Source organism: Oncorhynchus clarkii, chromosome 6 (genome assembly GCF_045791955.1).
Source record: "Oncorhynchus clarkii lewisi isolate Uvic-CL-2024 chromosome 6, UVic_Ocla_1.0, whole genome shotgun sequence".
In the NCBI taxonomy this organism is placed as follows: Eukaryota; Metazoa; Chordata; class Actinopteri; order Salmoniformes; family Salmonidae; genus Oncorhynchus; species Oncorhynchus clarkii.
Genome location: NC_092152.1, coordinates 71,626,993 through 71,640,626, shown reverse-complemented (window position 1 = coordinate 71,640,626; position 13,634 = coordinate 71,626,993). Strand labels below are relative to the sequence as shown.

At 45.5% G+C, this 13,634-nt stretch overlaps 1 protein-coding gene across 32 annotated transcripts in view; it reads right to left on the bottom strand.

Annotated features, from left to right (window-relative positions):
• LOC139411565 (transcription factor SOX-6-like) overlaps positions 1-13,634 on the bottom strand; it is a 186,495-nt gene that overhangs the window by 61,425 nt on the left and 111,436 nt on the right. For 16 of the 32 annotated variants that reach the window (XM_071158092.1, XM_071158073.1, XM_071158070.1 and 13 more), the window contains 2 exons: positions 13,176-13,199; positions 12,263-12,331 (listed from right to left, as the gene is read on the bottom strand). In XM_071158092.1, coding sequence (XP_071014193.1) covers positions 12,263-12,331; positions 13,176-13,199 — 93 coding nt within the window. The remainder of the gene's footprint in view (positions 1-12,262; positions 12,332-13,175; positions 13,200-13,634) is intronic. The other 16 variants (XM_071158096.1, XM_071158086.1, XM_071158084.1 and 13 more) reach the window with 1 other exon arrangement.

Below are 13,634 nucleotides of genomic sequence, written 5' to 3'. Positions count from 1 at the left end.
AGCAGGGAAAACACTGGTCGAGCGGAGAGGGAGAGGAAACTAAGTCAACTTCACACTGGAGGATGTGTTCTCCGTCAACTGATATTTTCCTTTGGAGCACGGGGTCCAATGAGTGCCAAGTATAAGGCGACTGGCCACCTTCATCCAGGAAAGGATTATGGGGAGCAATAGAGTTGTAAACAGGTGCTTTATAATGATATTCAGAGGTCATAGAGTATGGCTTTATGTATCATAGCTACGGTTGGCCTCGTTTCACTATCAATAATGAGCTGCTCCTGTTAGGGTTATGAAGTTTATTTAACAGTACTGTCTTATCACAGAGCTCACTAGGTTCCCTAATGCTGGGTGAGATGCACTACAGCTCCAGTGATCTGCTGTCTGTGTTGAGTACTGTTATCACTAGCATTGAGCTACTATGAGAGGCTGCAGGGTCCTGGCATAAATGACTAAATCCCAGCGCTGGTTTGGAATCCCCTCAGGTGACTAATTTAAGGCAGACACTCAGGTGTGACTTCACACATTACAACTGTTCATGTGACAGCCCTTGTCAAGATGCAGGCAGTTCATTAACGCAGCCTAAACAGGCGAGGTGTGGGAACACAAAGACGCTGCGCTGCCCTGCTGATAATTACAAGACCGCTAGGAGATGTTGTGTCATTAACATTAATAATGGAGGCGTGTTTATGTACATGCTTACATCACCAACAAAGACATGTACGTTCCTAGCATATGTTCCCCACACAAATGTGTCATTGTGTGCCAGGCAGGCAGCCTCTATGAACCCATCACATCGTGTAAGTACTGAGGATGTGTATCTTTTAACGTTTACACTCTCTCCAGTTTGCCATTCACAAGCTAGGGCCCAGTGTCAGAGGAAATATCCCCACTCTCGGTGTGTACCTTAACCCTGACCTAACAAAGCCTTAATCCTGACCTAAAAAAGCCTTAATAACCCTGACCTAACGAAGCCTTAACCCTGACCTAACAAAGCCTTAACCCTGACCTAACGAAGCCTTAACCCTGACCTAATGAAGCCTTAACCCTGACCTAACGAAGCCTTAATAACCCTGACCTAACGAAGCCTTAATAACCCTGACCTAACGAAGCCTTAACCCTGACCTAACGAAGCCTTAACCCTGACCTAACGAAGCCTTAACCCTGACCTAACGAAGCCTTAACCCTGACCTAACGAAGCCTTAATAACCCTGACCTAACGAAGCCTTAATAACCCTGACCTAACGAAGCCTTAACCCTGACCTAACGAAGCCTTAACCCTGACCTAACGAAACCTTAACCCTGACCTAACGAAGCCTTGACCCTGACCTAACGAAGCCTTAACCCTGACCTAACGAAGCCTTAACCCTGACCTAACGAAGCCTTAACCCTGACCTAACGAAGAAAAGGAAGCCGGAAGAGTCTTTCAGCGGCAAAGCAGATGTACGTCGACAAAAACCTACAGACCGAATCGTCCCAGATAGCCTGCACTGTTTGTATTCATAACGTCTGAATTTGTTTTAACAGGCCAGCGACATTACTAGTCTTGCTGCTCGTCCACTTAGCTTAATTTCCAAACCATCACAGCCATTGCTGAGGTTGTATCTATTAAGCCCTTTTTGTGCATCATTAAGTTTTAACAGGGGCGCGATAGCTTTATTGTTCAAATTGCACACAACTTTATTTAACGTCAGCGTTTCTTCTGCTTCCTGACAAGAAGTCACATTTCATAACTAATTAAATTGATCCCTCCCCCCGCCCAACACAGGCCACTAAATGGAATTATTTGCATCCAAGTGTCAATATATTAAATCACAGGGGGCTAATGAGTTGGGTCAACGCTTTCTTTTATCTCTGGTCTTGCATGTGCAAATCTTCATCAGCTAACAGTCTCCTTTAACTGGTGGGCGAGCATGTTATGTAAGGCTGGATCTATAGAGCTATCTCCCTCCCTGGGCTCAAGCCAAGCTGATATGATGAGACCGTTAGGGCCCCCGAATAATCCCACTACTGCCAGCCTAGCTAACACCGTCTGGAAACACCCTATCACTCCCTGCTCTATTATTCTCTTGCTATAATGCTAGCAGTTAGTCTGGCTGGGCTAATTGGGGAACTTACACATTCCCTTTAACAATGTCTATTTTGGTGTGTTTTGTCAATGCATTAATAAGAGTCTCTTAGAAGATCATTTGCGCCCTGGAAAACAACAGAAACATCTGAGAGGCATAAATTAGGAGCCATTATCGTTGTTCAATTAGCAGCCACCCTTGTGTTTATCTAAAGTTCATTTGAAATGATTCCCCATTATATGGTAGTAGTGTGCTTTGTTCTCGCTAAAATGTTAACCAAATAAAATGTTGGGTGCAATTACCGTTCATTGGATTACAAGGGCAAAGCATATTGTGTGTAGACTACAGTACCGTACAGGCTCCTGAGTGGCGCAACGGTCTAAGGCACTGCCTCTCAGTGTAAGAGGTATCATTACAGACCCTGGTTCGATGCCGGACTGCATCACAATTGGCCGTGATTGGGAGTCCCATATGGCGGTGCACAATTGGCCCAGCGTTGTCCGGGTTGTGGGAGGGTATGGCCGGGGCTAGGTCATCATGGTAAATAAGAATTGTTCTAAACTGACTTGCCTAGTTAAATAAAGGTTAAATAAAACATCAATAAAAATACAGTGAGCCAGTAAATTGGGGGAATTACTGTATTGGCTTGTGTCACATGATCTTTAGATAGGGTGTGACAGGCAAGGAACCTTATTACAATGACTGTAAATAATGAAAGCCGAGCAGGAGCCAGAGTGACCTTTAAAGACTATGGCAACGGGCAGAAATGGACCACTTGGGCTGGGGGTGGATATCTACAAACTGTAGTCAATGACTCCCACTCTTGCATTTGCCCTGATAATCTCCTGTATGTTCCACTATAGGTTAGAATGCTACTCTTGCATTTGCCCTGATAATGTCCTGTATGTTCCACTATAGGTTAGAATGCTACTCTTGCATTTGCCCTGATAATGTCCTGTATGTTCCACTATAGGTTAGAATGCTACTCTTGCATTTGCCCTGATAATCTCCTGTATGTTCCACTATAGGTTAGAATGCTACTCTTGCATTTGCCCTGATAATGTCCTGTATGTTCCACTATAGGTTAGAATGCTACTCTTGCATTTGCCCTGATAATGTCCTGTATGTTCCACTATACTATAGTGGAACATACAGGACATTATCAGGGCAAATGCAAGAGTAGCATTCTAACCTATAGTGACTATAGGTTAGAATGCTACTCTTGCATTTGCCCTGATAATCTCCTGTATGTTCCACTATAGGTTAGAATGCTACTCTTGCATTTGCCCTGATAATGTCCTGTATGTTCCACTATAGGTTAGAATGCTACTCTTGCATTTGCCCTGATAATCTCCTGTATGTTCCACTATAGGTTAGAATGCTACGAGTCATGTTCAAGGAATGTATGTGTGACTCAGAGACACACAAATAGGAGAGCCACACAGCACACTGCTGCAGTAGACTTGGAGCAGCACACCTGCACACTGACTAGCATAGCTTCAGTAGCACCTTACAGACAGACAGACAGACAGACAGACAGACAGACAGACAGACAGACAGACAGACAGACAGACAGACAGACGACAGGGCACAGAGACGCATCTCTCTGTGCCCATATAGAGGGGAGAGGGATTGTTGCCTTCATTCAAAAACCAATGTGTGTGTGACACAAAGGACTCTGTGTTTAATTAGGAGGTCCCTATTGGCTGGGCAGACAGGACCCGCTTTTATAGAGCTTCCCCTGTGAATTCTATCAGCGCTTTGCAACACTGGGACATGGAGCTGCATCCTGAACATCTCTAAACAGGCTGCTATTCTTTCTAATGTGTTTATGTGGGATTTCAAAAACAGACTCAGAGAGACAGCGAAAGACTGGTAGGTTAATAAAAGCAAATGATATATTCAGGAATTTGTGGCGTAGTCTGTTCATCAATGATAATGGTGAAGAAGAAAAAGTATATACAATTACAATTACAGCTCAATGAGTATTTGCATGTAATGGAATGAATTCTACCTTGAGACAGACACGTGTGTAACTTCAACTGTATGCCAATTTCAGCCTTTAAACGCATACACTGTCAACAATGGTTTGATTGTGTAAAGGAAGCTTTTGTGTCAACCAGGGAATTTATTGAAAGTTCCCTAGTCATACCCCCAAAATATATATCAAGTGAGAAAGGAAGCTGCTACTGATTAACCCTGTATTGGGGCCCTGGCCTGGCCAGCCCCTGGGCCCTGGACCCCTGGGCCTGTCATGCTTCTTCAAGCTCTACTGCTGTTAAATGACCACAGCAGAGGGAGGGAGGCCGGCTCCACGGCCTGGGGATACTGTGCTGCACATATGAGAGGAATCAGGCCCTCACTAGCTCTTGAGCAGGGCCATATGTCTGTCTGCCTGCCTGTCTGTCTGCCTGCCTGCCTGCCTGCCTGCCTGCCTGCCTGTCTGTCTGCCTGCCTGCCAAACAGCCAGCCAGCCAGCCAGGCCCCTGAGAGTAGAGCTTCTCTTCAGGCTCTCTCTACATCTTCTCTATGTTAACACTCACCTATAACACAAATACAAGCACGGACATATAACATACAAAGGCACCCACACACATGTACACAAGTTCTGCAGTATGTGTGAGTTGTTGTGTTGTGGTGTTGCTGTGCTTTATAGGAGTGTGTCTGCCTGGCAGGCTGGGATGTGGAGGTGGTTAGCTAGCCCTTGTGTAATTAAATAGTATCTTTAATCTGGGAACTGTCTGCAGCTATTATCATTTAACCCTTAGAAGTCCCCTGCTGTTCCTCCACACCATTTAAAACCACATGTGAGGAAACCTTTTCCACTTTGAAGTGAGGGCTGACAACAAGGCACTGGTCTTTTCTCTTTTAACTAAGGCAATGGAACTTCTTTAAAGCCAAACAACAAGTACCAACCAGCACACTCTGTGCTCTTGGTAGATGCTATGGGGGGCAAAATATTATGGGGAGGAAATAATTATGTCTGTATTACATTAGAGATTTTTTTGTAACTTCGTATATTTTTGTAGTTACATAAATAAATGTAATATTTCAATAGCCTAAAGTCCAAAATAGCTCCAAATAGAACACAGATCTAAGAACAATAAATATCTATATAAAGTGAATCTACAATAGGGATCATTTCCAGTCAGAGGGATAAATGGAGATGAATAAAGTGTAGAGGGACTCAAACCGAGTGGATCAGTGGACGGTATAAGTCCTGGGAGGGGTGTGGATATAGCCACCCTGTGCAGGCTGGAGGGCTTGGAGGAGAGGGGGTTGGGAGATTGGGGGAGAGGAGGTTGGGAGATTGGGGGAGAGGAGGTTGGGAGATTGGGGGAGAGGGGGTTGGGAGATTGGGGGAGAGGAGGTTGGGAGATTGGGGGAGAGGGGGTTGGAAGATTGGGGGAGAGGGGGTTGGGAGATTGGGGGAGAGGAGGTTGGGAGATTGGGGGAAAGGGGGTTGGGAGATTGGGGGAGAGGGGGTTGGGAGGTGGAGGAGTAAGGGTTGACAGCGGAAGTCACGTGGAGGTCCTTCACAGGAGCAGGAGGAGGAAAAGCAGCTCTGAGCTAGATAAGTAGAACCAGACCTGGCCAATGACGAGAGCGTTTAAGGCTGCTGGATTAAAAGAGTGAACCAACAATGGTCTCCATAGAAAACCCATATCAGTGGGATCTTTATATCACTGCTAAACATACGGTGCAACAATGCCAGCTCAGAGTTATAATTATAGACATAAATAATAAAGTATGGATTGTTACTGTGTTATTGTAAGTGTGAGGACAGACAGACACATTGAAATTGACCTAACAGGGATTTTCTGATTAAAAGCATCCCCCATTTCATCTGGGGAGCTCCATTCCTTAACCTGCACCGTGTGAAGATACATTTCAGCCTTTCAGGGAATATTTATTATCTTGCGTATGTGTGTGTCACTTCGTCTCACACCGTACCAGCTCCATCTTTCAGGAATGCATGGACTGTTGCCATCCCAATGTGCAGGAGATACACGGCAGCTCAGAAGCCTCATGAGAGAGCAGGAATTTCCACCTGGCCTGGATCCGTGTGAGAGATGTGGGGGCCTGTGGGCTGGAGGATCGCGGGGCTGTTGGGGATGGGGCCTGTGGGCTGGATGATCGCGGGGCTGTTGGGGATGGGGCCTGTGGGCTGGATGATCGCGGGGCTGTTGGGGATGGGGCCTGTGGGCTGGATGGCTGGGGCATGGGCAATGACAGCTAACTGTTACTGTGGCCAGAGAGCTGCACTCCATCACAGCACGACAAGGAAGCCCCCCCCCCCCCCCCCCAAAACCTCTCTGACCCCCACCTATCATCACAATCTCCCAGTCAGTTGGCCCCTGTGGGCAGGGAGCAGACCTCCAATCACTACCCCCAATATACTGACCTAGAGTCTGGAGTTGTCACTGGGTTGGATGAAATACAGCCATTAGAGAAACTAATAAAAATTCCTCCAATCCATGGCCATTATCTCTCTATAAAAATATCCTCTTCACAGAAACATGTGTTTGGCCAACAACAGCAGTCACCACCATTTTATTAAGTCATTTCATGGACTGCTACCCATGCTGCTAACATATGGCTGTGCTGCCATTCACTCCTATATAATTACAGAAAGCCATATGAAAGACTGGAAAAACTGGATTTGTTGCTATTGGGGAGGAATAAAAAGTGGGTGTGATTGTCAAGGAGACAGCCCCTAACAGTCCAATCGAGTGCCGGTCGATGTGGTTGATTGATGCAGAGGCTAAACAAACAGACAGAACAGAGCTCTGCTTACTTAGCGTCTATTTCTGCCTTTCTGTCTTCTTAACTCACTGGCTTTCCATGGTCGCATTCACACAGCTTTGATGACTCTGTTACGTAAGAAACACATGCTCTGTTACGGATCAGATTTACTTCAACATTTTGCTTTTAATTGTCACAAGCCTCAAGTTGATTCCCTAATTGTGTTTATCGAGTTTAATACTTGATTCACATAACAGTAATCTCTCCCTGAGCGGAATTAGTTAAACAACAACAAGGGACGACTAGAGGAATAAAAAACGAGAGTTTGGGAAAAAAACACAGAGCCTTGAGCTTTAAACTTCTGATAAGCCCCTAACACCGTAATCAAAACATCTGCTATCTTAAAACAAGTGACATTGTAATCCCGAAGGACAAAGACTCAATCTCTCTCCCTGCTCTAAGTAGAACTAGATGAAAAGAGAGAGAAGGCCATTCAAAAGGAGACTCGATTAAATTGGACTGTGCCTCGTTCCAGACCGCTCTGCCTGTTTCTGCACACCCCTCCCTCCCTCCCTCCCTCAAAGAAAACCCCTGAAAGTGCATGGCATGCCAGGGAGGGTGTCCAGTTACGGTCCTGGAGGTTTTATTTGTACTCCTCCGGTCCGGTTTACAATCCCCACTGATGTGATCAGTTACATCATCAATACAGCACCAGAATCTGAAGCGCTTTCCCCCTGGAGCCAAACTACAAGCACTTTCATGGTGAGGACGAAGATCTCTAGTAAAGTCCACTGTTCTCCATACTAACAGCAGGGTAACCCAATCCCCCAGTGTTGTTTTACCACTGCTAAAAGTCTGCAACATGCAGACTGGAAGCTTGTTTAGAGTACTAATTAACTCAAAGCTGTTGTATATTAAGAGGACGGGGGCATTTTTAAGAGCAGATAACAGTGCCGCCGAGGTGCCTCGCTACCTCGCCCCGGCCTGCCTCATCCCTCCCCTCATCCCTTTGGTTGGCCATCTTTACGAGCAGCCAGACCAGCCCCACAGAGGACAGAGTAAAACTGGGTCACGAGGGGAGAAAATGTAATGAAGTAAGCATTAAAGGACCTGCGGTAGGATAAACAAAATGTCTAACATGATCAAACTGATTTGAAGTTGTTGTGAGAGTAATCTATGCTTGATAAGGGCCTGGTGAGGGTTGTAAACAAGCAGATAGACTGAGGGGAGTGCAGCAGATGGTGTAAATATGTGTCTCTTTTGTTTAATTGTAGATATAGTGGTGTTTCATCAGGACAGATCACAGGGACAGAGTCTGGGGAAGGCTGCCTTGGCTGGAGACATAGATCTTTACATCTAGGGGCCTCTCTATCTGTTTGAAATAGAGCCATAGACTTTCAGTACCTCCCCAAGTGTGGTGGAAGAGATATAACACCCTCGTCACTGAACTGCTCATCAAGGGGAATTTCCAGGTAGGACATTAGTCTTTTACCACAGCATGAAAGAGTGGAGTGTGGACCTGTCAAAGTATGATGTGTTGTGGTGCTGTGTGAGTGAGTCCAGGAGTAAAGACTCTTTATTAAGGGGACTTGGTCCCAGGGTATAGGGTGCTCTATTCTAGAGGGTATGCTAGTGAGGGTACTGTGCTAGAGAGCAGAGTGAGATCCTCTTTGGTGGAGTGATGGGGAGTCATTTCTCACAAACACACTGGACAGTGACAGCAGAACCACAGCTCTCTAGCTTCTCCAGCAGAAGCAGACATTGACAGTGGGGCCTTTCTCTTGGGAAGTGCACTTGAAAGAGGGATGTTTATGGCCCAGTACTAAATCCTGCTTTTGTGCTTAATGCCGTGTAAATCCAAGGGGTTTGCTTTGCTGCTATGCCTCTACACATCACAGGGACTGTGGACTGGGGAGAGTCCTGGGGGAGTGGAGAGGGGCTCTATAGCCCCCTCCACCATTCAACTGGGACCCTTACAAAGTAGGCCTACTACAGGAGGGACAGATTCTCACCAAGGGAAAACATGTTGATTTCAAAGTATGGAACTGATAATGAAGCCATTTGTGATGGTGAATTGAGAGGAGAATTATGTTTTAATGATCCTCCTCAGAAAAGAGAACAGAGACAGAGAGAGAGAGAAAGAGAGAGAGAGAAAGAGAGAGAGAGAAAGAGAGAGAGAGAGAGAGAGAGAGAGAGAGAGAGAGAGAGAGAGAGAGAGAAAGAGAGAGAGAGAATGAGAGAGAGACTGAGAGAGAGCGAGAATGAACGAGAGAGAGCAAGAAACTTGGTAGTGGGTGTGTGTTGGTAGTGGGTGTGAGTTGGTAGTGGGTGTGTGTTGGTAGTGGGTGTGTGTTGGTAGTGGGTGTGTGTTGGTAGTGGGTGTGTGTTGGTAGTGAGTGTGTGTTGGTAGTGGGTGCGTGTTGGTAGTGGGTGTGTGTTGGTAGTGGGTGTGTGTTGGTAGTGAGTGTGTGTTGGTAGTGGGTGTGTGTTGGGTGTGTGTTGGTAGTGGGTGTGTGTTGGTAGTGGGTGTGTGTTGGGTGTGTGTTGGTAGTGGGTGTGTGTTGGTAGTGGGTGTGTATTGGTAGTGAGTGTGTGTTGGTAGTGGGTGTGTGTTGGGTGTGTGTTGGTAGTGGGTGTGTGTTGGGTGTGTGTTGATAGTGGGTGTGTGTTGGTAGTGAGTGTGTGTTGGTAGTGGCTGTGTGTTGGTAGTGGGTGTGTGTTGGTAGTGAGTGTGTGTTGGTAGTGAGTGTGTATTGGTAGTGGGTGTGTGTTGGGTGTGTGTTGATAGTGGGTGTGTGTTGGTAGTGAGTGTGTGTTGGTAGTGAGTGTGTCTTGGTAGTGAGTGTGTGTTGGTAGAGAGTGTGTGTTGATAGTGGGTGTGTGTTGGTAGTGAGTGTGTGTTGGTAGTGAGTGTGTGTTGGTAGTGAGTGTGTGTTGGTAGTGAGTGTGTGTTGGTAATGAGTGTGTGTTGGTAGTGAGTGTGTGTTGGTAGTGAGTGTGTGTTGGTAGTGAGTGTGTGTTGGTAGTGAGTGTGTGTTGGTAGTGAGTGTGTAGTAGTAGCAGGATAAGTAATAGGTGGGTCATAGCCTTGGAGTTCCTCAGACGTCTGAGCTGGGGCAGCGGCCTTGACTACAGCCAGCCACTGACCGACCACCCCTACCCAGAGTAGCCAGCCTGTCTGTATCCAACACTCAGCATGGGTGGTCCCTAACCTGACCACACTGTACTGTACCACCTCACCAACACACATGCCCAACACTCCCCACATACACATCCCACACACTGGCACTCTCCCTCCTCTCCTCTCCTCCTGCTACCTCTCATGCTGTTTTCTTTCTTTCTTTCAGCAAATATGCCATGTTTATTTATGGTGCCCTCGTTCCATTTTTCTTGGTCTGTGTCTCGTGTGAATACTCTCGCCCCTCCACCCCCATTTACATGTTTTTCTCCATTTTCCATAATTACTTAGGGGAGAAAAGAACACAATCCACTTTGGAGAGAAAACGCATGGCAATGACCACCACCATACACACTGACATTACTCCAATAAAACCTTAATTTTCAATCTGAGCTGAGCATAAAACGAGCTTTTCTAAGTGCACCTTTATGAATATTATACTCTTGTTCAAGTAAATTAACAAACATTTAAAGGACTAAAACTGAATACTATATTAAACAAACTTCTTCTTCCGTCAAAAACAGTATCTCATTTAGCCACCACATTGACGTGAACAACGTTTTTCCCTCACTAACAATATGCTGTGAACAGTATCTCCTTTAGCCACCACATTGACGTGAACAACGTTTTTCCCTCACTAACAATATACTGTGAACAGTATCTCCTTTAGCCACCACATTGACGTGAACAACGTTTTTCCTCACTAACAATATGCTGTGAACAGTATCTCCTTTAGCCACCACATTGACGTGAACAACGTTTTTCCTCACTAACAATATGCTGTGAACAGTATCTCCTTTAGCCACCACATTGACGTGAACAACGTTTTTCCCTCACTAACAATATGCTGTGAACAGTATCTCCTTTAGCCACCACATTGACGTGAACAACGTTTTCCCTCACTAACAATATGCTGTGAACAGTATCTCCTTTAGCCACCACATTGACGTGAACAACGTTTTTCCCTCACTAACAATATGCTGTGAACAGTATCTCCTTTAGCCACCACATTGACGTGAAGAACGTTTTCCCTCACTAACAATATGCTGTGAACAGTATCTCCTTTAGCCACCACATTGACGTGAACAACGTTTTTCCCTCACTAACAATATGCTGTGAACAGTATCTCCTTTAGCCACCACATTGACGTGAAGAACGTTTTCCCCTCACTAACAATATGCTGTGAACAGTATCTCCTTTAGCCACCACATTGACGTGAAGAACGTTTTCCCTCACTAACAATATGCTGTGAACAGTATCTCCTTTAGCCACCACATTGACGTGAACAACGTTTTTCCCTCACTAACAATATGCTGTGAACAGTATCTCCTTTAGCCACCACATTGACGTGAACAACGTTTTCCCCTCACTAACAATATGCTGTGAACAGTATCTCCTTTAGCCACCACATTGACGTGAACAACGTTTTCCCCTCACTAACAATATGCTGTGAACAGTATCTCCTTTAGCCACCACATTGACGTGAACAACGTTTTTCCCTCACTAACAATATGCTGTGAACAGTATCTCCTTTAGCCACCACATTGACGTGAACAACGTTTTTCCCTCACTAACAATATGCTGTGAACAGTATCTCCTTTAGCCACCACATTGACGTGAACAACGTTTTTCCCTCACTAACAATATGCTGTGAACAGTATCTCCTTTAGCCACCACATTGACGTGAACAACGTTTTCCCTCACTAACAATATGCTGTGAACAGTATCTCCTTTAGCCACCACATTGACGTGAACAACGTTTTCCCTCACTAACAATATGCTGTGAACAGTAGCCCCGGTGCTGTCTAAAGACCTGCCACGTCGCTCAACTGGGATGGTATCATTTCCAAGGCAGCATTTACCAGCCTCTTTCATGTCCCCACCTCCACCCACCAGACACTTCTCTCTCTACCAGCAGCAGCATGCTTCATTAGGTGTCGCTACTTTCTCTTCTCTCCATCTTTGTTAATTAGGATGTGATAATTATTCCCCTCCGTCTTTACCCCTCCCAATTACCGATGGCCAATTATCATGTAATGTGAATGACGACTGTAAGACAGAAGTGACAGAAGAATGAAGCGAGAGAGAAAGAAGGAAGGAGACCGAGAGAAAGATAAAGGAAGACAGTAAAGTACCAGTGTAATGTCTGTCAGACAGAATCCCATAGAGGAAACCCACGAGATTAGACATGTGGCCTGTGGTGGGGTGTGGCTGGGGAAGGAGAGGCCAGTGAGAGAGTGGAAGGGTGAGGGGAACACATGAACGAGCCACTGACCTGAATCTGCTGCTGGAGGATATTGATTTTGTGCTGCTGCTGCAGAAGCTGCTGCTGTTGTCTGGCAATCTGTAGATAAACACCAGAGAAGAAGAGTCACGACAGTCAGAAACATGTTCTTCTCATCTCAGAGTACAGTGCATGCTTATACCACTCAGCCAGGCCGGGGACCGACTAGCAACTGACACTAAGGAAACATGACACTGTAACTGCAGGACAGTATTTGCAAACAAGAAGTCATGGTGATCTGAGCCCCATTACAACATATCACCACCTGCCTAAAGACATGACAAGTCAACAGTGGCCTTCAGCATTAGGCATAGTATAGCAGAGCTGTCGAGGATGTGGCCTTGCTGGCCTAGCTTGTTTTCTGGCTATGTGCTTGCCGAGGAGGGCTGTGATGGACAGTCTGAGATGGGGAAGCACAGACGGAGATTGATGTGTTTACAATGGTGGTAACTGGTGTAGGCTGAGCTGGACCGGGCCGGGCTGGGTAGGAGTGTTCTGTCAGACTCCTATCCCTCTCCTCTGAGTGGCACGGCATCTATCCCAGCAGCCTCTCTGTCTAACTACACGCTCGCTTCATTGAGCATGACAACCTAGTTTTAAGTGTCATTTAATTTTCATTTTCAAATATAATTACAAAGTCTCCACTGTAAGATATCAGTCGTCTGCAAATGTGTCAGGATTAATTTGTGCTTCTTCACGAGTGTCAACAGTTAATTACTGTGTCGTGTCTGCATGGCTAAATGACATTCTAACTCTGGGCAGGTTCTCCTCTTCTCCCCCCACTCTATCCTACCCTTTTCTTCTTCATTGGGGGAGAGACAGATCTGCTCTCTCTCATACATGATGGCAAAACATGCAAATATCCTAAATCACTATATCATTTATTAATATCAACATAGCATACCATGGAACACCCTTCTTCATAATACTGTGATTTCACATATGGAAGAAAACAAAAAAACAAATTTAGTTTGTAGTAAAATATTATTGAACAATAGCATGATTGAAAGGTATACAGTACTGTACATAACATCCCAGGTAATTGACCTTTACAGTTATTAACACATGCAGGACTGAAAGCTGTAGGGAGAAGGCTAACTGTAATTGTAGGCTACAGTCCAGGCTGGTAATTTACTCCTGGCCAATAGGAGGTGATAATAAACCCGTCGCCAGTGTGGACAGATCCCGTCCTTATTTCCAACCAGACATTAACACAGTTCATGGGCTGTGCTAATTTGCTGATTTGAACAATATGCCTCATTTGGCTGATTTGTGCCACCCTTCTAACGCAGGGAGAGATTGTTCTAGTAGGGCTCTATTTACAAGATATAGACAACCTCCAGTAATTCACATAGCCACTAAA